The sequence below is a fragment of the Talpa occidentalis genome, unplaced genomic scaffold, assembly GCF_014898055.3.
Source record: "Talpa occidentalis isolate TD23 unplaced genomic scaffold, MPIMG_talOcc4v2.1 talOcc4.4, whole genome shotgun sequence".
NCBI classification, from domain to species: Eukaryota; Metazoa; Chordata; class Mammalia; order Eulipotyphla; family Talpidae; genus Talpa; species Talpa occidentalis.
The window spans coordinates 63,006,045-63,032,531 of NW_023604295.1; the positions used below are offsets into that span (position 1 = coordinate 63,006,045).

Sequence of the window (26,487 nt, forward strand, 5' to 3'; positions counted from 1 at the left end):
AGAAGATAACAAAGAGAGTTATCCTTTGTTACTATCCTTATAGAGTTACCCTATATCCTGCTATTCATGGATGTATTCTGAGGAGGGGCTCCTCTTGAGTTTGGCCCTGCCTTCACTCTCTGCATGTTTTCTGCATTATGTCCCTGTTTTGTTTCATTTCTCAGAGACCAAGTTTTGACTTCACCACAGAGGTAAAATTCACCAAGTCTCCATAAAATGGAATTAAAGACATTTTGATGCTAGCAGTATTTCTGTAATTTGGCCTGAATTACTCAAGCACAAATGGGCCAACACTGTGCATTTCCATATGATACGAGTCTCCAGGCTGCTCACTTATATTCCCAATGTTCATATTCAGGTGCATCACAGAGACACAGCCTATTTTAGCACTTAATTAATGTATTTATAAAGTCACTTTGAAGAGCACTACAAGCATGTTAAATGTTCCACTTGTTTCTTCCTTAAGTTATTTTAGTATGTCGTGAGCACTTGATTAAAATTACTTGTATGTTTTTAAATAACCTAACAAGCTTTAAGGAGTTCATTATGTATTTACACATTAAGTCATTAAAGTAATAGGAAAATTATCATAGCAATAAGGTTTGAACTCTAATCAGCACATAACAAACAACACCTAATACGCACAATTTTGTGACTGCTTTACTGGAGAACAGCTATTAGTATGATGTCTAATCATTTCTCTTTATCAATTTTGTCAGTGAATCTATGACTTTCTTATTTCTCAGGCTGTAGATAATTGGATTTAAGAAAGGAATTATGACAGTGTAAAATAGCGAGTCCGTCATATCTTGATCTGCTGACTTTACAGAAGTAGGGCGCACATACATAAAGAGAAGAGGGCCATAATATAAAGACACAGATAGAAGGTGGGCTCCGCAGGTTGAGAAGGCCTTCTTTATACCCTCTAGAGACTTCTTTTTTAAGATTGTAAAGAGAACCAGTGTATAAGAAACAAGAACAGTTGTAATAGTGAATACCTGAATGGACCCAGAGAAAATATAAACTATTAGAATATTAATGGAAGGGTCAGTACAGGAAATCATAAACAAAGGTTCAATATCACAGAAAAAGTGATGTAATATGTTGTCATTGCAGAATGTTAATCTGAATACTAAACCTGTATGAATCGTGGAATGAATGATGCCACTTAGAAATGAGGAGACTATTAGCTGGGTGCATAATCTGTTGGTCATCATCACTGGGTAACGTAAAGGGTTGCATATGGCTACATAGCGATCATATGCCATAGCTGCCAAGAGAAAACATTCTGTGGTTGCACTAAATGCAAACGAAAAGAATTGCATCATGCATTCCGAAAGATGCATTACATTACTCCTGGCAAAGAATTTGACCAACATGTTGGGTGTCACTGAGGAGGATATTAAAGCATCCACAAAGGCTAAGCTTCCAAGGAACAAGTACATGGGGATGTGAAGTTGAGAGTCATTCCAGATGAGAGAAATAAGACCAAGGTTCCCCACAATGGTGAAGAGGTATATCACCAAGAACACCAGGAACAAGGGGATTCCCCACTCCTGTTGATATGTAAGTCCTGTGAGAACAAACTCTGTCAGCAAGGATGCATTTTCCTTTTCCATGTCTCATTGGATGTTCCCTGAAATGAAATGCAATAAATATCAAAAGGCATTCATAGTGGATTTGTAAATTATAAATTGGCAGAGGCAATCAATTTAAGATAAATGATATCCCTATCAGAATGCCCTTTCAGTTTGAAATAATATTACTATATAGGAGGTAGCTACTTTGGGGATTTCAACAATTAGTATAAGTACAATATGTTCAGCTTAAAAATATACAGGAAGTAATATGTTATAAAAAGGAACTATTGGACCATGCTCAAAAATTAGGAGGGATGTGAGAATTTTAGGGAAATTTTGAGACCAAAAGTTGGAATCTGAGGCAGTTGAATAAACTTTCAAAATCTGGATGATAATAAAATTGAATGTCATGTGAAGGATTTTGTGCTTCTTTTGTCAGGTAAGACACATACACTGAAATACTGCAGAGCCATTTTTTAATTTTATTTATTTTATTTTTAAGATTTATTTATTTATGCAAGAAGTGTGGTACAGGCCAGAGGCCGGGGAGAGTGAGATAATTCATCAGAGACAGAGCAGGGAGTGGAGCAGGCACACTGAAAACACTGCTGAGGGGTGCAGCAGGTGAGACAGGAGAGGATGTCTCCCTGAGCAGCTGGGAGTTGAACCCGGCTGCAGAGGTGCAGACAGCTTTAAAGCACTTCGCTCAACCTGCTACAAGGAGACCCAATAGAGTGTATTTTCCAGGTCAATGTTTGAGGTTAATAGTGAATTTTTGAGGTTAATGTTAGTAAATTTAGACATCATGGATAGGAAACTACAGTCAAAGCACTGTTCAGGGCAATGTAATTGGTGTGTAGTCATTTTGAAAGAAGCTACATGTCAGTGTCTTGTTTAGAGCAGTACCATTGTGAAGATTTCTTTTGTGTTTTTTGGTTTTTTGTTTTTTAAAGATTTATTTATTTATTTATGCAAGCACTGGGTACAGTCAGAAGCGCGGGAGAGTGAGAGAATGAGCCAGAGCCAGAGCGGGGAACAGAACAGACAAACTGAGGAAATACACTGCTGAGGGGAGCATTGGACTTGGCAGGGGAGGTCGGCACACCATGTGGGACACTTGCTGGCAGCCCAGGATGGAATGGCGTGCAGAGACTGCAGGCAGATTTGCAACCCAGCACTCAACCTCTGTGCCACCAGGGGAGGACTCATTTTGAAGTTTTAAGGTAGAAATTAATTCAGTTTGTCAGAAGGATATAAGAATCAACACTTAAAAACCAATACCCTCCACATGATTAAAATGTGAAGTATTCCAACACTAATGATAAAGGACCGATCACAAAAATCTACAAAGAGCTGATGAGATTCAACAAAAATAAAGAAAATAATGCAGTCAAAAAATGGGCAGAAGAACTAAAAAGAAACTTCCACAAAGAAGAAATGCAAACGGCCAACAGTCATATGAAAAAATGTTCAACATCACTTGTAATAGGGAAATGCAAATCAAAACTACAATGAGATACCATCTTACACCAGTGAGAATGGCACATATTTAAAAAACTAGCAACAACATATGTTGGTGAGGTTGTGGAGAAAAAGGAACTCATCTGCACCTTTGGTGGGAGTGCAAACAGGTCCAGCCACTATGGAGAGCTGTGTGGAGATTTCATGACCTACTAAAGCTAGAGCTTCCATATGATCCAGCAATTCCACTCCAAGATATTTACCCAAATGACACAGAAACATTCATTCCAAAGGGCACCTGCATCCCTTTGTTTATAGCAGCACTATTTACAATAGCTAAGCTATGGAAACAACCCAAATGCCCAAAAATGATGACTGGATCAAGAAGATGTGGTACATATACACAATGGAATATTACTCAGCAATCAAAAAAGATAAACACATGCAGTTTGCAGCAACATGGATGGAGCTGGAAGGGATCATGCTCAGCGAAATAAGTCAGAAATAAAAAGAAAAATACCAGATGGTCTCACTCATAGCAGGAATTTAGAACACCTAAATAAGAGACCAGGAAAAAGACTAATTAATACAAAGTAAAAATCAAAAACAACAAGCAACTATAAACCAAACACACACTATTGGTTGGGGGAAGGAAGGGGAGAGGAAGGACTAGGGTCGAAATAAGGGGGGGGGTGCAATTGTATGGGGAATATAACCAAAATGATAATGCATACATTGCAAAAATGAAAAATGATGTAAGAATTATATAAAATAAAGTATTAAAAAATAAAATGTGAAGTGCTCAAGTTGAGATAACATTCCTAGCCCTTGGGTGATAGGACCTTGGGAGTGACAAGGAAGACAAATAGAGGCAAAGGGTTTTAGACAGTAGAGGTATGAGGACTTGGTGACGTTAGACATGCAGGGCATGTCAGTGAAGCAGAGAGGACTCAACTGATTGAGCTGAGGGTCATCAAAAATTGAATCAAGAATTCAGTGGCAGTGCTATTGTGGAGAGTGTCCTCTGAACATCCAGGCAAAATGAGATTATAGGCAAGAGTCTACTAGATTTTAACGGAAATAATATCAAGAGTGATGGGGGAGACTGAAATAGGATGTCCATTGAAATGTGTGCAGAAAGAGAGAAGGAATAGAAAAAAACTTGAAGGTATAGGAAAGAGATTACAAAGAAAATGCACAGCATGTATTAGATGGCCAACATCTGATCCCCTTTTCTACCACCTAATCTTTGTGTCTTGCAGAGGTAACCACCCAGTCAAGAAGCCCAAAGAGCTAGAAACTCACTTTCCCATTCCCCTTTGTCCTAGAGTGAGAGGGATGCCTGGATTTGGCAAGTCGATTCACTGAACCTACATCTGGAATATGGGGAGAGGAATAAAGAGGTGCAGGTACAAAAGAGAGTATTAGATTCAAAGGCAATCCTATGAAGGCCAGCAGTTGTGTCCTGTATCCACAATAGTGACATTGTCGGTATGAGTTTCTGGTGGTCCAAATTCAGGGAGAGTGACAACAACTCTCATTGAGCTAGTGTTGGGACATGACATTGGCTATTGATGGGCTCCTTTTTTAATTATGTCCCTGCACACTTTTCAGTGGATTCTCCAACCTCCCTTTCATGTCTCTTTTAGAGCCAGTTTCTACTCAGTTATCTCACTTCCTCTTGCATCCAGGAACCTTGGTTCACCCAAAAGGCTTAGTGAGAGACCAGAAAAGGATATTAAGCAGCATGAACTGAGAAGCAGGTGTGAATTATATAATTAATGTTGTGAACACTAAAACACTAAAGAAGGGCAAATTGAAATACAGTGCAAAAATCCAGAATGAATGCTCTGCTTGGATACAAAACAAACAAACAAAGCAGATCATTTAGTATGGAAACTGAGAGACTCATAGTGGCTTTTTATATTTTTCATTTTTGTTTTTAAACAGGCTTGTTTATAGAGTGGCTTTTTAAAGAGCACTATGGGGTTTGTTGTGGAGTTGAGGTCAGAGGATAATAAGTGAATGGGAAGCAAGTGGTACAACAGTGAGGAAAATGAAACTGCTCTGACAACTGTGGAGGACATTTATTTTATTTGGCTTTTATCTATGCTCATAGACAGATGTGAATTTTTGTCCTGCAGAATACTGTCATGAAAGTTTTCAAAAGCCAGAGGAGGACATTGAGAGAAGAAGGGCGGGGGGACTTGAATAAGTAATTACGTAGTTGAAATGAAAACCAGAGGAAGCTAACACAGGAAGCAGAAAATAATGGAGACAAGGCAATGTGGAAAGACAAAGCAATGAAGTAGTGTGATATGTAAGAGAAAGACTGCAGATGAAATAGGAGAAATGTTCAGATGTGAGCAGTAAATAGTTGTCTTAACTGGTTCTCATTAAAAGTTGTCAGCTCTGGGAATCCTTTATTTCTGTCACCTATAATTCCAACTTTATTTTCTGTGGTGTTTGTGTAAAAAGAGACTTTGATTTTAATTTTACATTATATATTCATGTATACTTAAGTGTTCACTGCTTGATAGTTTTTTGCCATATTTAAATTACTTTTTGTTATTAACAGTTATTAGAATTTTCTCTAGATATTCTTTGGTTTTACTTAAGATCACCTGTTTTATTAGCAGAATACATCATACCAAAGACTGGAACCTAAAGCTGGTGATCTAAATAGCAGGATATGTAATTATTGCTGTTAAATAAGTTTGTTTTGCATCGGGTTTCTTCTTTGCCTTCCAGATAACTTAATAATTAAAAATTACCTAAGTCACATAGAGTGTGGGTACACACTATGTAAGAGATAGAGTAGTGGTAAATGAATTTAATGTCAGAATGCATGAAAGGAGAGAGGAAATAATCTTAAAGTGACTTACCTTAGTCACTAGTTTTATTCAGAGAAGGTGATTGTTAAAGAGAATGTAACTCTTTATGAGAACAACCACAAAGATTTCTTACATAGGAAACATTATCCCTTGAATCTTTAACCCAGTTCAAATGAAAATTGTTTAAAGTTACTATTTACCAATAACTGCCTTATAAAGTCATTATGATAACAGGTGAATCAAACATTGAAGGGGAATGGTTTAGTCTTTGGTGTTTTATTTATCCTGACAGCACAAAAATAAAATACATTGATTAAATAAATAATCTAAGTAATCTAATTAATCTAAGTAATTTTTTTCTTCTGGCTACTTTTGCATCTTGAACCCAACCTAAATTATTTTGAATTAATACAGTAGTTTAACTTTTTCTATAATGGGATGATGAATATTAGAAAAATTATTTCTAACTTACCCATGCTTGTGCAAAATTGAGAAGATCCTCTCAAAGTGTTAGTTTTCTAGAGTGGATAAAAATACAGTAGCATTGGAATGAAAACATAGGTCACAATTCTTTGCATGCTGCATCATTATGGAGACTTCTTTTTGTCAAGCTCAGAAAAAATGTCACATATATGTTTGTTTTGAATACCAGAGTCAACCAATTGTATAAATGTATGCTTTTGCCAGAAGACGAAGGTGTAAAGACGTAAAATTTCCACATTAGTGTCCAAGAATTCCCTTAAGGAAAAAGCTAAGTTGTTCTGGGCATTGTGGATTTGAACATGTGTAAGAAGTCCAAGTTGCCCCACAGGGTATTACAGTCCATAAACATCAAGTCAGTCCAGTGTTCATTGTCTCAGTGAAACTGCATTTTATACAGTATTTTCCAACACAGAATATATTACTGACATGTTTATAGAAAACTTCAGTTGTGTATGTTACTCTGAGTGCTCTGAATTGTATGGTCTTGTCTGGGCTAACTGTACATTATTTTAAAGAGGACAGAGTTCTATATTCTTGTAGGAGGCTACCCCATAAAAGTTATCCTCATCATACAAACTGGAGTGTGGCTACTTACTAAATAAGGGATAGAACAGTGGGGCAACACTCAATGAATTTAATGTCAGAATTCATGAAAGGAGGGAGGAGTTAATATTAAAGTGACTTACCTTAGTCAAAATTATATCAGAGAAGGTGATTACATTCCACACCTATGCTCATTCCCTCCTCCTCCGTTTTAAGCTGAAATCCAGTGAGAAATACTCATAGATTCAAAGGATGGCTGGGCAGTAAGGTGGCTTGGGGAAGCAAAAGAAAAACAAATGAGCACAGCGTGAGGTGGCCTAGACCAAACATTAGTATCTATCTATCTTCTGGAGACCTTGTTAAAATGTAGATTCTGTTTCAGGAGATCTGAGAGTCACCTTAGGATTTTCATTTCTAACAGTATGTGCCTATGGATTCCTGTCATCACAGGGCCCTGAATGTTGGCCAGCCTAGATTATCATTGGCTAGTCTATATTGATTTAGAAGTATCAAAAAAGATATGTATGGCTGTCATGCAAAGGTAAAAGCAAGGAGTATCCGGTGAAAATATCTCCTAACTAATTTTCCTCCCTATCTTTGAATACAAATTTTTCTCCCTATCTTTGAATTTCTGTTTCCAATATTGTTAGTCTGTTCAGTTTTAATTATATACCTTAAATTTAATTATGTTTAATGTATATACTAGTTCATTGTTATGTGAATTTCATTTCTCTGATGACTAATTGTTATAAGCATCTTTTTATGTCCTTTTGGATATGTCCTTTTTTTTTTTTTCCCACTTGTCAAAACCACTAGCAACAGGCCCAGCCTTTCCCTGTGGGATCTCGGTGCAACTTTTTTTTTTGTGATTTATTTTTTATTTTTTATTTAAATTCTATTTTTATATTCCCTATACAATTGCACCCCCTTATTTTGATCCCATCCCTCCCTTCCCCGCCCCACACCCCTCATAGAGTGTCTCTGGTTCATAGTTGTTTGTTGATTTTGATATTTTCTTTCTTATAGTTATTTTTTTCCCAGTCCCTTATTTAAGTTTTCTAGATTCCTACTATGACTGAGACTATCCGGTATTTTTCTTTTTCTTTCTGGCTTATTTCGCTGAGCATGATCCCTTCCAGCTCCATCCATGTTGCTGCAAATTGCATGTGTTTATCTTTTTTGAATGCTGAATAATATTCCATGGTGTATATGTACCACATCCTTTTTTTTTTTAAAGATCTATCTATCTATCTATCTATCTATCTATCTATCTATCTATCTATCTATCTATCTATCTATCTATCTATTTATACAAGCACTGGATACAGTCAGAAGCACGGGAGGGTGAGAGAATTCACCAGAGCCAGAGCGGGGAGCAGAGCAGGCAGAAGGACCGAAGTACACTGCTGAGGGGAGCAACTGGTGGCAGGAGAGGTCTGCGCACCATGTGGGACTATCCTCCCGTGGCCAGGGAGCAGCCGGGGATCGAACCGGTGCTGCAGAGGATGCGGACAGCTTCGCAACCCAGCGCTCAACAGTTGTGCCACCAGGGAGGCCCTGTACCACATCGTCTTGATCCAGTCATCTATTTTTGGGCATTGTGGTTGTTTCCAAAGCTTAGCTATTGTAAATAGTGCTGCTATAAAAATAGGGGTCAGGTGCTCTTTGGAACTGATGTTTCTGTGTCCTTTGGGTAAATACCTAGGAGTGGAATTGCTGGATCATATGGAAGCTCTATGTTTAGTAGGTAAAGATCTCCACACAGCTCTCCATAGTGGTTGGACCAGTTTGCACTCCCACCAACAGTGCAGGAGAGTTCCTTTTTCTTCACATCCTCGCCAACATTTGTTGTTGCTAGATTTTTTAATATGTGCCATTCTCACTGGTGTAAGATGGTATCTCATGGTAGTTTTGATTTGCAATTCCCAGATTGCAAATGATATTGAACATTTTTTCATATGCCTGTTGGCCATCTGCATTTCCTCTTCAGAGAAGTTTCTTTTTAGCTCTTCTGCCCATTTTTTGACTGGATAATTTTCTTTGTTTTTGTTGAGTCTTGTCAGCTCTTTGTAGATTTTTATGATCAGTCCTTTATCATTACTGTTGTGTGCAAAAATGTTCTCCCAGTCGGTGGGGTTTCTCTTTGTTTTGGTTATTGTCTCTTTTGCTATGCAGAAGCTCTTTAATTTGATATAGTCCCAGCTGTTGATCTTTGCCTTCACTATCACTGCTTTGGGTGATGTGTCTGTAAAGATGTCTTTGATGTGTATATCACATAGTGTTTCGCCTATATTTCCTTCTATGTATTTTATGGTTTCAGGTCTTATGTGTAGTTCTTTAATCCATTTTGAGTTGGTTTTTGTGTATGGTGTGAGGTAGTAGTCAAGCTTCATTCTTTGCATGTAGCGACCCAGTTTTCCCAGCACCATTTATTGAACCAACTTTCTTTGTTCCAATGCATATTTTTGCTCTTTTGTCATAGATTAGTTGACCATAAATCTGTGGAATTATTTCTGGATTTTCTATTCAATTCCATTGGTCTGTGTGTCTGTTCTTGTTCCAATACCATGCAGTTTTGATGATTATGACTTTGTAGTATAGTTTGAAGTCTGGGATTGTTATGCTTCCATTCCCTTTTTTTTTTTTTTCCAGGAGAGCTTTGGGTATACAGTGTATTTGGTGATTCCATAGGAATTTCATCAATAATTGTTCTATTTCTTTGAAGAATGACATTGACATTGAAATTTTTATTGGAATAGCATTGAATCTGTATATTGCTTTCGTTAGGATGGCCATTTAATAATGTTTATTCTTCTAATCCATGAGCAGGGGATGACTTTCCACTTCTTTGTGTCTTCTATTTCTTTAAACAGTGTTTTATAGTTTTCTTTGTATAGGTCCTTTACCTCTTTTGTTGGATTTATTCCCAAGTATTTGATTTTTTTTGTTTCAATAATAAAAGGGATTTTTTTTATTTCTTCTTCTTCAGATTTATTGTTTGTGTATAGGAAGGCTACTGATTATTTGCATGTTGATTTTGTATCCTGCCACTTTACTGAACTGATTGATGAGTTGAATTAGTTTTTCTGTGGAGTTTTTGGGGTTCTCTGTGTATATTTTCATATCATCTGCAAATAGTGATAGCTTGACGACTTCTTTTCCTATTTGGATTCCTTGGATGTCTTTCTCTTGTCTTATTGCTCTGGCTAGGTCTTCCAGTATTATATTGAAAAGCAGTGGTGAGAGTGGACATCCTTGTCTTGTTCCAGATCTTAATGGAAATGCTTTCAGCTTTTCACCATTGAGAATGGTACTGGCTGTTGGCTTGTCATATATGGCCTTTATGATGTTGAGGTATGTTCCTTGTATCCCAAGAATTTCAAGGGCTTTTATCATGAATGTGTGTTGCACTTTGTCGAAGGTTTTCTCGGCATCTATTGATATTATCATATTGTTTTTATATTTCTTTTTGTTGATGTGTTGGATAACATTGATTGATTTTCAGATGTAGAACCATCCTTGTGTCCCTGGAATGAATCCAACTTGGTCATGGTGAATTATCTTATGGATACATTTTTGGATTCTGATAGCTAAAATTTTATTGAGGATTTTTGCATCAGTGTTCATTAGGGAGATTGGCCTGTAGTTTTCTTTTTGTTTGTCCATGTTCAGTTTTTATTAGTGTAATGTTGGCTTTATAGAGCATGTTTGGTATTATCCCTTCCTTCTCAATTTTTTGGAAGAGTTTGTGAAGGATAGGCACTAATTCGTTTCTGAATGTTTGCTAGAATTCATTAGTAAATCCATCAGGTCCTGGGCTTTTGTTTTTGGGGAGGTTTTTGATTACCATTTCAATTTCGCTGCTTGTAATTGGTCTGTTTAGGTGATCTATTTCTTCTTTATCTAGCTTCGGGTGATTGTAGAGTTGTAGGAATTTGTCCATCTAGTCTAGATTGTTGAACTTTTTTCCATATAACTGTTCATACTAGTTTCTGATTATTCTTTTGATTTCTGCTGTGTCCGTTGTGATTTCTCCTCTTTCATTTATGATCCAGTTTATTTGTGCTTTCTCCCTTTATTTCCTTTGTGAGTCTGGCTCGGGGTTTGTCTATTTTATTTATTTTTTCGAAGAACCAGCTCTTGGTTTCATTGATATTTTGGATTGTTTTTTTAGTTTCGATTTCATATTTTGGCTTTGGTTTTTATTATTTCTTTTCTTATACTGGTTTTGGGGTTTCTTTTGTTGTTCTTTTTCTAGTTCTTTGAGCTTCAAGATTAGTTTGTTTCTTTGAGTTCTTTCTTGTTTCTTGATGTTAGCCTCTATTGCTATATATTTTCCTCTTATTACTGCTTTTGCTGCAGCCCATACATTTAGGAAATTGGTGTCCTCCTTGTCATTCAGTTCAAAGAATTTTTTAATTTCTTCTTTGATCTCCTCATTAGTCCAGAGTTCTTCCAGTAGTGTGGTTTCAATCTCCATGAGATATGAGAGTTCCTTGCCTTCTCTTTATGGTTTATTTCTAGTTTGATGCCTTCATGGTCAGAAAAGATCGTTGGTATTATTTCAATCTTGGTGTATCTGTTGATGTTTGTCTTGTGTCTCAGTATGTGATCGATCCTGGAGAATGATCCATGTGCGCTTGAGAAAAATGTGTACTCCTTTTTTTCTGAGTTTAGTGTTCTATAGATGTCTGTTAACCCAAAGTGCTCTAGATCCTTATTTAGAGCTTTAGTGTCTTTACTTATTTTTTGTCTTTTTGATCTATCCATTTTTGATAGTGGTGTGTTGAAATCTCCCACTATGTATGTGTTTTCTCTGATGTCTGTTTTCAGAGATGACAATAGTTGTCTCATATATTTTGGTGCTTCTTCCTTTGGTGAATATATGTTAATGAGTGTTATTTCTTCTTGAAGTATTGTCCCCTTGATCATAATGTAGTGACTTTTGGGGTCTCTTTTTATCTTTTGGAGTTTGAAATCTGTTTTATCTGATATAAATATAGCTGTTCCTGCTTTCTTTTTTCGTCAATTTGCTTATAGGATTGTTTTCCATCCTTTAACTTTGAGTCTATTTTTATCTTTTGTAGCTAAATGTGTTTGCTGGAGGCAGCAAAAGGTTGGGTTTTGTTTCTTCATCCAGCCTGTGACTCTGTGTCTTTTTATTGAAGAGTTTAGTCCATTTACATTTAGAGTTAATATTGATATGTTAGCATCTGTATTTGCCATTGTGTTTGTCTTTCCTTTGATTTAATTTATTTATTCTTTTAATAACTTTTTTTTGGCCTTCTTTCATTGTTATTCATTCCTCTGAGGTTCTGGGTTTAGGACTCCTTGTAGTATTTTTTGGAGTGGGGGTTTAGTCGTAATGAAATTCCAGAGTTTCTGTTTGTCTGGGAAGGTCCTTATTCTTTCTTCATAGAGGAAGGATAGCTTGCGGGATAGAGTATTCTTGGTTGGCATCTGTTTTCTTGGAGTCTGTTGACTATGTTCCTCCACTCTCTTCTTGCCCATAGTGTTTCTTTGGAGAAGTCTGATGTCAGCCTGATAGGTTTTCCTTTGAATGTTATCTGTTTCTTCCCTCTTGTCAGCTTCATTATTTTTTTCTTGTCCTGGATTCTTGGGAGCTTTACTATTATGTGTCTTGCTATATTTTTCCTTTCGTCATGGATGTTTGGTGTTCTTCTTGCTTCTTGTATATCAATTTTCAGCTCCTTCTTCACGTTTGGGAAGTTCTCTTCAATTATCTCCTTAAATAATTTCTCTGTTCATACATCTCTCTCCTCTCCTTCTAGTATACCTATAACTCTTATATTTCCTTTCTTCATGGAGTCAGGTAGTTCCCAAAGTCTTTCTTCTGACTTTTTCCTTCGTACTTCTCTTTCCTTTTCTGTTTTGGTTCTTTTTATTTCTGTGTCTTCAAGAGTACTTATTCGTTATTCCATTTCATCTAATCTGCTTTCATTGCTTTTCCCAGAGTACTTTAGTGCCTCCATTAATTCTTTGTTCTCCTGCATTTCTTTTACTTCCTTCTTTAGGGACTCAATTTCATTCTTCTGATCGTTTATTATTTTTCCCTTATCATTGTTCCCCTTATGACTTCTGTCAGTTTTTAATCATGGCAATTTTAAATTCCCTTTCTGGAAGGCTCAGAAGTTCTTCCAAGTTACTGTCATTGCAATCTGTGGGGGTGGTTTTCTTTTTGTGTTGTGATTTTTTCCTGAGGAGTTGCTAGGTTCCGTGTGGTTCTTTTACTCCCTACTGTCTGTTTTCTAATTTGCCTCATGCATTGGGACACTGTATTGTTGGGACTGGCCGGCATCTTGGGTGAACTTCTCCGCTCCCCTCTGGCTCCTCTGGGAGCCATCTGTCGGTTTCAAGCAGTCTTTACTGAAGAAAGGCCCCTGTTCTAAAATGCTGATGTGGGAACATGCTTCCCTACGCACCTGGTCTGCCCTGGGGGTGGGTTCCCGCTTCCCCTCTGGGCTTGGACTGCAGGCCAGAAGGGGCCTGGCATGGGCAAACTTCCCAGCTCACCTCTGGCTCCTCGAGGAGCCTTTTGCTGGTTTCAGGCAGTCTTTACTGAAGAAATATCCCTGTTCTAAAATGGCAATGTGGGACTCACTCCCTGCTTGCCTGGTCTGCCCTGGCAGTGGGTACCCGCTCCCCCTTTGGGCTTGGACTGCAGGCCAGAAGGGGCCTGGCATGGGCGAAATTCCCAGCTCATCTATGGCTCCTCTGAGAGCCTTCTGCTGGTTTCAGGTAGTTTTTACTGAATAAATGTCCCTGTTGTAAAATGGCAATGCGGGATGCACTCCATTTTAGAACTCTTAATAAAGACAAAGTTAGGCAATATATATGTCCTATCATTTTACTCTGATTAGAAGTCAAAGAGAGGTCAATAATATACTTAAAAAGTCATTAGAAGGCATTAGAGGAAATACAATATGATGAAAATTGCTTCAAATGGTATAATATTTAAATAATCTTTTTTCAAGATATAATAAGGCTCGATTCAGAAAACAACCAACAGCTAAATCCCAAAACAAAACAAGTCCCTTCTGTGATTTCACATTCAATACTGTTCCAAGGTACGTTAAAAAGATAATAGCCCTAATTTTCTTTCACCTGGCTCCCCCTTCCTTCCTGCCTATCCCATATTGGAATTGGTCAGACATATTCTGGCAAACAGGAATGACATGTATGTCTGGCTGTTTGACTGTGTTTCCAGAGGTTGTTGGTATTGATTTGGTAGAATAAGTAAAGCCAGTGTTATTTGTCTTAAATTCGTCTATATTTTGTATCTTTCACCAAGCTTCTAATTATGAGACTTCCCTCAGATATTATGTCATACTGTATTCCAGGAGCTATGCTAGTAAAAGAACAAGAATATTTTGCTTTTGTGACAGGAGAGATTGTCATGAGAGAAACTTGAGGGATAAGGTGGGGTGCAGCAGCCATCCCAGACCCAGTGAACTGTTGGGTTACTACAAATATAAAAGAGTAATACCCTATTTTGAATTTTCTCTATAGGCGTGTAAGATCATTTTAATTTTACAAAATTTTATAAATATTTATTAATAAACAGGAGTGTAGCCATTCTACTACCTGTTACAAAATGTATAAAGATTTCTAAATTATAACTAAATGGTTTGTAGGCCAAAATAAGAAGAGTAAATAACCTCTTACAAGCTTGAAATGGGGTTCCTATCTCTTTGAAAGGATCACTAAATACATCATGGAAGTAGTAATATTTGGAACAGACCTGGAAGAAATATACCATTTCAATTTTAATGATAATGAGGCAGTAGGGCAGGGGCGATTCTCTGTGGGGAGACCTACTTGAATGCCAGGATGAACTAATCAATGAGGTTTTTCTACAAAGTGTTTAATAATTCTCTTGTGGTTTAACCCAGAGTTCAATAGAAATTGTGCAGAATTAAACTGTATAGTTAAAGCCAGATTTTATTTGAAGGTATCTCAGCTATGTGGGGTGATATTTACTCATGTATAATCTGGCAGCAGTCACCATTCAAAATAATTGAGAGGGATACGATTTAATCAGCGTTATTTTGCAAAGAATGATCAGGCAGCTATGTTCAGAAAGAAAGTGAACATCAGTGAGCTCAAAGGGATGAGTAACTAAAACTTCTCAGAACACAGAGGCAAGGATTTGAGGATAAGGGTAGCAATGGTATTAGTAAGAATGTGTGTGCAATTTTAATGTTGAGAGAGGAATGGTAGAAAGGGGCCTAAAAATAGGACATTTATTGGGGGCCTCCCTCGTGGCACAAGGAGTTAAGATGCAACCTGTGAAGCTCACCACAGCCACTTCAGCATAAGTTCGATCCCTGGTCAGGGAGGTGACCCATATGGCACAGCAGACCTCTCCTGACCTGCCCACTGCTCCTCTCAGCAGTGTGTTTCAGATGATCTGCCTGTTCTGTTCCCCACACTGTCTCTGGGCAATCCTCTCACCCCCCAAAACTCTGGCCTGTACCCCAGTTCTTGTATGTATAAATAAATGAATCCTTAAAAAGAAAGGACACTTATTATATTTTAATAATATGGAATGTGAGGAAAACTACCCAGCAATGAGTTTTAAGCACAAAGCAATCAAATTCTTGCTCATTTTAATGCCTTTCCAGACAGCCCCTGAACAGCATGCCTGCATACCCTCTTAATATTATTTGAACTTTGGTAAGAGGCATCTAAAGCCCCTCAAGGTCAATACACATTCCAGCAACCTTTACATACCAAAGATTTATATCTACTGCATCTTTGTTTCATTCTGAAGATTGAGACCAATTCCTTCCTAATCTGCCTCATCTCTCTTCTCTAAGCCATCCTCATTTAATCCTTCAATGCAATCACTTAGGTTTCTGACTTAGTATGATGACCCCAGAACATAATACACAAAGATAGAAATTTCCTGAGAAGATAACAAAGAGTGTGAGGCTCCTCCCTATATCTTGCTACTCATGGATGTAATCTGAGGAGGGGCTCCTCTTGAGTTTGGCCCTGCCTTCACTCTCTGCATATTTTCTGCATTATGTCCCTGTTTTGTTTCATTTCTCAGAGACCAAGTTTTGATTTCACCACAGAGGTAAAATTCACCAAGTCTCCATAAAATGGAATTAAAGACATTTTGATGCTAGCAGTATTTCTGCAATTTGGCCTGAATTACTCAAGAACAATCCTGCCAACATTGTGCATTTCCATATGATACGAGTCTCCAGGCTGCTCACTTATATTCCCAATGTTCATATTCAGGTGCATCACAGAGACACAGCCTATTTTAGCACTTAATTAATGTATTTATAAAGTCACTTTGAAGAACACTACAAGCATGTAAAATGTTCCACTTGTTTCTTCCTTTAGTTATTTTAGTATGTTATGAGCACTTGATTAAAATTACTTGTATGTTTTTGAATAACCTAACAATCTGTAAGGAGTTCATTACGTATTTACAAATTAAGTCATTAAAGCAATAGGAAAATTATCATAGCAATAAGGTTTGAACTCTAATCAGCACATAACAAACAATACCTAATATGCCCAATTTTGTGATTGCTTTACTGGAGAACAGATATTAGTATGAGGTCTAAACATTTCTCTTTATCAATTTTGTCACTGAATCTATAACTTTCTTATTTCTCAGGCTGTAGATAATTGGATTTAAGAAAGGAATTATGACAATGTAAAATAGCGAGTCCGTCATATCATGATCTGCTGACTTTACAGAAGTAGGGCGCACATACATGAAAAGAAGAGGGCCATAGTATAAAGACACGGATAAAAGGTGGGCTCCGCAGGTGGAGAAGGCCTTCTTTATACCCTCTAGAGACTTCTTTTTTAAGATTGTAAAGAGAACCAGTGTATAAGAGACAAGAACAGTTGTAATAGTGAATACCTGAATGGACCCAGAGAAAATATAAACTATTAGAATATTAATGGAAGGGTCAGTACAGGAAATCATAAACAAAGGTTTAACATCACAGAAAACGTGATGTAATATGTTGTCATTGCAGAAGGTTAATCTGAATACTAAACCTGTATGAATCGTGGAATGAATGATGCCACTTACAAATGAGGAGACTATTAACTGGGTGCATAATCTGTTGGTCATCATCACTGGGTAACGTAAAGGTTTGCATATTGCTACATAGCGATCAAATGCCATAGCCGCCAAGAGAAAACATTCTGCGGTAATCCCAATAGCAAAAAAAAAAAATTGCATCACGCAATCCGAAAGAGACATTACATTTCTCCTGGCAAAGAATTTGACCAACATGTTGGGTGTCACTGTGGAGGATATTAAAGCATCCACAAAGGCTAAGCTTCCAAGGAACAAGTACATGGGGATGTGAAGTTGAGAGTCATTCCAGATGAGAGCAATAAGACCAAGGTTCCCCACCATGGTGAAGAGGTATATCACCAAGAACACCAGGAACAAGGGGATTCCCCACTCCTGTTGATATGTAAGTCCTGTGAGAACAAACTCTGTCACCAAGGATGCATTTTCCTTTTCCATGTCTCATTGGATGTTCCCTGAAATGAAATGCAATAAATATCAAAAGGCATTCATAGTGGATTTGTAAATTATAAATTGGCAGAGGCAATCAATTTAATAAATAATATTCCTATCAGAATGCCCTTTCAGTTTGAAATAATATTACTATATAGGAGGTAGCTACTTTGGCGATTTCAACAATCAGTATAAGTACAATATGTTCAGCTTAAATATATACAGGAACTAATACGTTATAAAAAGGAACTACTGGACCATGCTCAAAAATTAGGAGGGATGTGAGAATTTTAGGGAAATTTTGAGACCAAAGGTTGGAATCTGAGGCAGTTGAATAAACTTTCAAAATCTGGATGGTAATAAAATTGAATGACATGTGAAGGATTTTGAGCTTCTTTTGTCAGGTAAGACACACACTGAAATACTGCAGAGCCATTATTTTATTTTATTTTATTTTATTTTATTTTATTTTTAAGATTTATTTGTTTATGCAAGAAGTGTGGTACAGGCCAGAGGCCGGGGAGAGTGAGATAATTCATCAGAGACAGAGCAGGGAGTGGAGCAGGCACACTGAAAACACTGCTGAGGGGTGCAGCAGGTGAGACAGGAGAGGGTGTCTCTCTGGCCAGCTGGGAAATGAACCCGGCTACAGAGGTGTGGATAGCTTTATAGCACTTCGCTCAACCTGCTACAAGAAGGCCCAAAAGAGTGTATTTTCCAGGTCAATGTTTGAGGTTAATAGTGAATTTTTGAGGTTAATGTTAGTAAATTTAGACATCATGGATAGGAAACTACAGTCAAAGCACTGTTCAGGACAATGTTATTGGTGTGTAGTGGATTTCAAAGCAGGTTACATGTCAGTGTCTTGTTTAGAGCAGTACCATTGTGAAGATTTTTTTTGTGTTTTTTGTTTTTTTGTTTTTTAAAGATTTATTTATTTATTTATTTATGCAAGCACTGGGTACAGTCAGAAGCGCGGGAGAGTGAGAGAATGAGCCAGAGCCAGAGCGGGGAACAGAACAGACAAACTGAGGAAATACACTGCTGAGGGGAGCATTGGACTTGGCAGGGGAGGTCGGCACACCATGTGGGACAATTGCTGGCAGCCCAGGATGGAATGGCGTGCAGAGACTGCAGGCAGATTTTCAACCCAGCACTCAACCTCTGTGCCACCAGGGGAGGACTCATTTTGAAGTTTTAAGGTAGAAATTAATTCAGTTTGTCAGAAGTATATAAGAATCAACACTTAAAAACCAATACCCTCCACATGATTAAAATGTGAAGTATTCCAACACTAATGATAAAGGACCCATCACAAAAATCTACAAAGAGCTGATGAGATTCAACAAAAATAAAGAAAATAATGCAGTCAAAAAATGGGCAGAAGAACTAAAAAGAAACTTCCACAAAGAGAAAATGCAAATGGCCAACAGACATATGAAAAAATGTTCAACATCACTTGTAATTGGGGAAATGCAAATCAAAACTACAATGAGATACCATCTTACACCAGTGAGAATGGCACATATTAAAAAAACTAGCAACAACATATGTTGGTGACGTTGTGGAGAAAAAGGAACTCATCTGCACCTTTGGTGGGAGTGCAAACTGGTCCAACCACTATGGAGAGCTGTGTGGAGATTTCATGACCTACTAAAGCTAGAGCTTCCATATGATCCAGCAATTCCACTCCAAGCTATTTACTCAAATGACACAGAAACATTAGTTCCAAAGGGCACCTGCATCCCTTTGTTTATAGCAGCACTATTTACAATAGCTAAGCTATGGAAACAACCCAAATGCCCAAAAATAGATCAAGAAGATGTGGTACATATACACAATGGAATATTACTCAGCAATCAAAAAAGATAAACACATGCAGTTTGCAGCAACATGGATGGAGCTGGAAGGGATCATGCTCAGCGAAATAAGTCAGAAATAAAAAGAAAAATATCAGATGGTCTTATTCATAGCAGGAATTTAGAACACCTAAAATAGGGACCAGGAAAAAGACTAATTAATACAAACTAAAAATCAAAATCAACAAGCAACAAGCAACTATAAACCAGAGACACACTCTGGGGTGGGGGAGGGAAAGGGAGAGGAAGACTAGAGTCGAAATAAGGGGGTGGTGCAATTGTATGGGGAATATAACCAAAATGATAATGCATACATTGTGCAAAAATGAAAAATGATGTAAGAATTATATAAAATAAAATATTAAAAAACATAAAATGTGAAATGCTCAAGTTGAGATAACATTCCTAGCCTTTGGGTGATAGGACCTTGGGAGTGACAAGGAAGACAAGTAGTGGCAAAGGGTTTTAGACAGTAGAGGTATGAGGACTCAGTGACGTTAGACATGCAGGGCATGTCAGTGAAGCAGAGAAGACTCACCTGATTGAGCTGAGGGTCATCAAAAATTGAATCAAGAACTCAGTGGCAGAGCAATTAGGAGAGTGTCCTCTGAACATCCAGGCAAAATGAGATTAGTAGCATGAGTCTACTAGATCTTAACGGAAATAATATCAGGAGTCATGGGGGAGACTGAAATAGGATGTCCGTTGAAATGTGTGCTGAACGAGTGGGAGGGAATAGAAAAAAACTTGAAGGTATAGAATATACATTACAAAGAGAATGCACAGCATTTATTAGATGGCCAATATCTGATCCCCTTTTCTACCACCTAATCTTTGTGGCTTGCAGAGGTAACCACCCAGTCAAGAAGCCAAAAGAGCTAGAAACTCACTTTCCCTTTCCCCTTTGTCCTAGAGTCAGAGGGATGCCTGGATTTGGCAAGTCGAATCACTGAACCTACATCTGGAATATGGGGAGAGGAAGAAAAAGGTGCAGGTACAAAAGAGAGTATTAGATTCAAAAGCAATCCTATGAAGGCCAGCAGTTGAGTCCCGTATCCACAACAGTGACATTGTCGGTGTGAGTTTCTGGTGGTTCAAATTCAGGGAGAGTGACAACAACTCACATTGAGCTAGTGCTGGGACATGACATTGGCTACTGATGGGCTCCTTTGTTTCCTTTGTCCCTGCACACTTTTCAGTGGATTCTCCAACCTCCCTTTCATTTCTCTTTTAGAGCCAGTTTCTACTCAGTTATCTCACTTCCTTTGCATCCAGGAGCCTTGGTTCACCCAAAAGGGCTGAGTGTGAGACCAGGAAAGGATATTAAGCAACATGAACTGAGAGAAGGTGTGAATTATATAATTAATGCTGAGAACACTAAAACACCAGAGAAGGACAAATTGAAATACAGTGCAAAAATCCAAAATGAATGCTCTGCTTGGATAGAAAACAAAAAAAACAACCATACAAAGCAGATTATTTAGTTTGGAAACTGAGAGATTCATAGTAGCTTTTTATGTTTTTCATCTTTGTTTTTAAAGAGCACTTTGGAGTTTGTTGTGGATCATAATAAGTGAATGGGAAGTAAGAGGTACAACAGTGAGGAAAATGAAACTGCTCTGACAACTGTGCAGGACATTTATTTCATTTGGCTTTTATCTATGCCCATAGACAGATGTGAATTTTTGTCCTGCAGAATACTGTCATGAAAGTTTTCAAAAGCAAGAGGAGGACAATGAGAGAAGAAGGGTGGGGAGACTTGAATAAGTAATAATGTAAGTGAAATGAAAACAAGAGGGAGCTGAAACAGGAAGCAGAAAATATTGGAGACAAGGAAATGTGGAAGGACACGGCAATGAAGTAGTGTGATATATAAGAGAAAGACTGCAGATGAAATAGGAGAATGGTTCAGATGTGAGCAGTAAATAGTTGTCTTAACTGGTTCTTATTAAAAGTTGTCAGCTCTGGGAATCCTTTATTTCTGTCATCTATAATTCCAACTTAATTTTCCGGTGGTGTTTCTGTAAACAGAGACTTTGATTTTAATTTTATGCTGTATATTCATGTATACTTAAGTGTTCACTGCTTGAAAGTTTTTGCCGTATTTAAATTACTTTACTTTTAGTTTTTAACAATTATTAGAATTTTCTCTAGATATTCTTTGTTTTTACTTAAGATCACCTGTTTTATTAGCAGAATACATTATGCCAAAGACTGGAACATAAGCTAGTTATATAAATAGCAGGATCTGTAATTACAGCTGTTAAATATGTTTGTTTTGCATCGGGTTTCTTCTTTGCCTTCCAGATACGCTAATAATTAAAAATTACCTAAGTCACATAGAGTGCGGGTACTCTCTATGTAAGAGATAAAGCAGTGGGAAATGAATTTAATGTGAGAATGGATGAAGGGAGAGAGGAGTTAATCTTAAAGTGACTTACCATAGTCACTGGTTTTATTCAGAGAGGGTGATTGTTAAAGAGCATGTAACTCTTTATGAGAATAACCACAAAGATTTCTTACATAGGAAACATTGTCACTTGATCTTTAACCCAGTTCAAATGAAAATTGTTTAAATTTACTATTTACCAATAACTGCCTTGTAAAGTCGTTATCATTATGATAACAGGTGAATAAAACATTGAAGGGGAATGGTTTAGTCTGGTGTTTTGCTTATCCTGACTGCACAAATATAAAATACATTGATTAAATAATTAAATAATCTAATTAATCTAAGTAAAATTTTTCTTCTGGTTACTTTTGCATCTTGAACCCAACCTAAATTATTTTGAATTAATATAGTAGTCTAACTTTTTCTGTAATGGATGATGAATATTAGAAAAATTATTTCTAACTTACCCATGCTTGTGCAAAATTGAGAAGATCCTTTCAAAGTGTTAGTTTTCTAGAGTGAATAAAAATACAGTAGCACTGGAATGAAAACATAGGTCACAGTTCCTTGCATGCTGCTTCGTTATGGAGACTTCTTTTTTTCAAGCTCAGAAAAACATCAAATATATGTTTGTTTTGAACACCAGAGTCAACCAATTGTATAAATGTATGCCTTTGCCAGAAGATGGGGTAAAGACGTAAAATTTCCACATTAGTGCCCAAGAATTCCCTTAAGGACAAAGCTAAGTTGTTCTGGGCATTGTGGATTTGAACATGTGTAAGAAGTCCAAGTTGCCCCACAGGGTATTACAGTCCATAAACATCAGGTCAGTCCAGACTGTTTTCAGTGAACTGAGTTTTATACAGTATTTTCCAATACAGATGATATTTTTGACATGTTTATAGAAAACTTCAGTTGTGTTTGTTACTGTGAGTGCTCTGAATTGTATGGTCTTTTCTGAGCTAACCATACAATATTTTAAAGAGGACAGAGTTCTATATACTCATGGAGCCTATGCCACAAAAGTTATCGTCAACATGCAAACGGATTGTGGATACTTACTAAATAAGGGATAGAGCAGCGGGGTAACACTCAATGAATTTAATGTCAGAATGCATGAAAGGAGGGAGGAGTTAATATTAAAGTGACTTACCTTGGTCACTTAGTTGTATCAGAGAAGGTGATTACATCCACACATGTGCTAATCCCCCATATCCCTTGAAGCTGAAATACAATGAGAAATACTAATAGATTTCAAAGGATTGGATGGGCACTAAAGTAGTTTGGGGAAGCAAAAACAAACAAAAAAAAACCCAAAAAACTAAAAAACCACAAAACCAAATGAGCACAGTGAGAGGTGTCCTAGATCACCCAAACTTTAGTACTTTTCTATCTCCTGGAGACCTTGTTCAAATGTAGATTCTATTTCAGGAGCTCTGAGAGTCACCTTAGAATCTTCATTTCTGACAATGTATGCCTATGGAATCTTGTCATGCACAGGGCCCTCAATGTTGGCCACCCTGGATTATGACTGGGTAGTTTAGATTGATTTAGAAGCAACAGAAAAGATATATATGGCTGTTATGCAAAGGTAGAAGCAAGGTGTATCAGGTGAAATTATCTCCTAATTTTACTCCATGTCTTTGAATACAAATATTTTTTCTTTGTTGATTACTTTATTCTCAGAAGAGCTATGGAGGAGATTCTGTCTGTGTTCCAGTGCTTCCTTCATATATATGACATTCCTTCATATAATATATATATTACGTCATCCTTCATTTTTGTACAATGTATCATTTCCCATGAAATTTCCACCACCAATTCACCTGTGCGTCATCATCATAGTCCCTTGTTCTCGTCCCACCTCTGTCCTGATCCCTCCCCCTCCTCCCCCATTAAAGAATGTCTCTGGATTCTAGTTGCCTGTTGATTTTGATTTTTACCTTATTATAGTTATTTTTTTTCCTGATCCCTTGTTTGGTTCCTCTACTTACTCCTATAAATGAAACCATCTTATGTTTTTCTTTCTGTTTCAGAGGGAGGGATCGTTCTGCTGGACTGTGGGAGTGGGACGTTAAGACCACTACTAGGTCTCTTTGGGTTCCATATTTCTTTGAATTTCCAGACAAGCAAGGGGATTACTATGATGGATGGGTGACTGATCCTGACTAACAATGGATAATAGACTCGAAGTCCACAATGGAGTTCAGGAAGCGCTCTTACAGAATCTCTCTGTAGTCCTGTCCCATGGAAACGTCTGTGGACTATTTCAAAATACCAACCCAGAGAGTTCTTTCTTTTACTGAATTTTGGTTAATAAGATCATATATTGTAGTACCGCCTTTAAAATCAAATTCTGCATCTGCTGCCTTATGTTTACCACCAGAATTCAAGTTTCCATTGATCAAAATACAGTAAACCATTTGTTTCCATTTCCCCATCCTTCTTCCCTCTTCTCTTCTGCCATGACTACTGTTTCTTACAGTCTACAAGTTCCTTTCCTTTATTTACATCATTCATTTTGTTTCTCTATGTGTTTATCATATATGAGAGAAGTCATAAATTCTTTGCTTTTCTTCCATCTGACTTTTACCACTGAGCATAATACCTTGTAGGTCCACCCATATAGTTGCAAGTGGAAACGGCATGGATTATTGTAGCTGAGTAGCACCCCATTGTGTATAAACACCACTTCATTACCCCATCACCTGTCCATGGGAATTAGGTTTCCAGTGCTAGGCTATTGCAAGTAATGATGTAATGGCTTGCGTGTGCATATATCTCTCCAGTTGTAATTTTTATATTCTTAGGTAAATTCCCAGAGTTAGGAAAGGGCATTTGTATTCTTGTCTTTTGAGGAGTGTCCATATTGATTTTCACAATGGCTGCACCAACTTACCTCACCACCAGTGGTAATGAGAGTTCCCTTCTCTCCACATCCTCCCTCACATAGTTAGTTGTTTCTTGTCTTTATGATAATAGCCATTCTTATGCTGTGATATGATACCTTATTTTTACCTTGATTTTCATTTTCCTGATAAGGCATGTTGAAAATTTTTCTGTGCGTTAGGCTATCATTTCTAAGTCTTCTTTGGAAAGTGTCTATTCAGATCCTCTACTCACTTTTAATCAGGCTGCTTATCTTTTTGTTGTTGGTATTCATGAGTTCTTTATACATATATATTAAATATCAACTCTGATATAGAGAAATATGTTTTCATTTTATGGGTCGCCTTTTCCTTTCATCAATGGTTCTTTCTCGTAATTTTTTAAGTTTAATGTAATCTCACTTGTTAATTTTTCCTTGTTAGTCTTGCTTCTAGAGACATCTACAAAAATATTACTAAGGCTATTAGATGAGGAACTTGTTACTTAAGTTTTCATCTATGTATTTTATTATTTTAAGTCTTACATTTCACTCCTTAGTTCATATTGAGCTAATTTTTGTGTATACTGTTAGACACTGTCAGGGGTGGTCTGTTTCATTCTTTTCCACGTGGTTGTCCAATTCTCTGGGCACCAGTTTTTATTATTACATCTGTGTTTAAGTTTGATTTTAGGTAGTTTATTATTCTTTTAATGGATTCCATATTGCTAGGATATTTGATCTGGTTACAAAATGTGCTCTCCTTGTACATTTGGTTACTTCATGGGTGCTTTTCTTTTTGCCTGGGAGGTGGAGCTATGGTTTTAGTTTTAGGTTTTTCATTCTAGATCAAGGCCAAGTTTGGAAGGCGGGAATGCGAAGTAGACCTGTTGTTGCTATTGCTGTCTTGGTATCGTGGGGGAAAACTGAACAGACATTACCATGGTGTTCCTTTTCTTGTGATCAGACTGCATCTTTCTGTGTGCACTTCTGTGTGCTCCCTTCTTTAAGACTTCAGGTCTATGGTTGGGCCTCCAATTTCCTTTAAAGTCCCGACATCCTTGTGGCAGGAGGACAGAGAGGAGGGATTATAGTCCCAAGAAGCACTGCATCATTTTCTGGTTTGTTGGTCTGTATAGCTTTTCTCCTCTGCTATGGATTTGGTTAATTTTATCTTCCCTGGCCCACAGAATGTCCTGATACTAGTTTAAAATTATGTCTGGATGTAGATTTTTTGGAGGGTTAGAAACTTTTTTTTTTATTATTTTATAATTTTTTTTTAAGATTTATTTTTATTTATTTATACAAGCACTGGGTACAGTCAGAAGCGCGGGAGGGTGAGAGAATTCACCAGAGCCAGAGTGGGTAGCAGAGCAGGCAGAAGGACCGAAGTACACTGCTGAGGGGAGCAGCGGGCGGCAGGAGAGGTCTGCGTGCCATGTGGGACCCTCCTCCGGTGGCCGGGAAGCAGCCGGGAATTGAACCGGCGTTGCAAAGGCTGTGGGGAGCTTCGCAACCCAGCGCTCAACTGCTGCGCCACCGGGGAGGCCCTAGATTCTTTTATTAGTAAACATCTCATAGAACTCTTAATAAAGACAAGTGTAGACAATATATATGTCCTATCATTTTACTCTAATTAGAAGTCAAACAGAGGTCAATAATATGCTTAAAAAGGCATTAGATGTATTACAATATGCTGAAAATTGCTTCAATAGTATAATATTTAAATAATATTCTTATTTAAAGATATAATAAGGCTCGATTCAGAAAACAACCATCAGCTAAATCCCAAAACAAAACAAATCCCTTCTGTGATTTCAAATTCAATACTATTCCTCTGTACGTTAAAAAGATAATAGCCATAATTTTATTTTACCTGGCTCCCCCTTCCTTCCTGCCTATCCCATATTGGAATTGGACAGACATATTCTGGCAAACAGGAAT

The 26,487-nt window shown here is 37.4% G+C and overlaps 2 protein-coding genes across 5 annotated transcripts; both read right to left on the minus strand.

Moving 5' to 3' along the window:
- Positions 1-652: 652 nt before the first annotated feature.
- On the minus strand, positions 653-22,871 carry LOC119257591 (olfactory receptor 5H2-like). 4 transcript variants are annotated; one of them, XM_054700674.1, is made up of 4 exons: positions 22,831-22,871; positions 7,045-7,173; positions 6,348-6,393; positions 653-1,636 (listed from the first exon to the last, which is right to left on the minus strand). In XM_054700674.1, exon 4 carries the CDS (start codon positions 1,617-1,619, stop codon positions 690-692), a length of 930 nt encoding a protein of 309 aa, XP_054556649.1. In that variant the 5' UTR covers positions 1,620-1,636; positions 6,348-6,393; positions 7,045-7,173; positions 22,831-22,871; the 3' UTR covers positions 653-689. The 4 variants fall into 4 exon arrangements, with proteins under 4 accessions (XP_054556649.1, XP_037381567.1, XP_054556650.1 ...); XM_037525670.2 differs by lacking the exon at positions 22,831-22,871 and adding an exon at positions 22,145-22,180; XM_054700675.1 differs by lacking the exon at positions 22,831-22,871 and adding an exon at positions 17,337-17,375.
- On the minus strand, positions 16,457-22,182 carry LOC119257590 (olfactory receptor 5H2-like). Its single transcript, XM_037525669.2, has 2 exons — positions 22,145-22,182; positions 16,457-17,449 (listed from the first exon to the last, which is right to left on the minus strand). Exon 2 carries the CDS (start codon positions 17,430-17,432, stop codon positions 16,503-16,505), a length of 930 nt encoding a protein of 309 aa, XP_037381566.1. The 5' UTR covers positions 17,433-17,449; positions 22,145-22,182; the 3' UTR covers positions 16,457-16,502.
- Positions 22,872-26,487: the final 3,616 nt, after the last annotated feature.

Coding starts and splice junctions, on each gene's coding strand:
- LOC119257591 (XM_054700674.1), bottom strand. CDS start 1,619: ATGGAAAAGGAAAATGCATCCTTGCTGACAGAGTTTGTTCTCACAGGA.
- LOC119257590 (XM_037525669.2), bottom strand. CDS start 17,432: ATGGAAAAGGAAAATGCATCCTTGGTGACAGAGTTTGTTCTCACAGGA.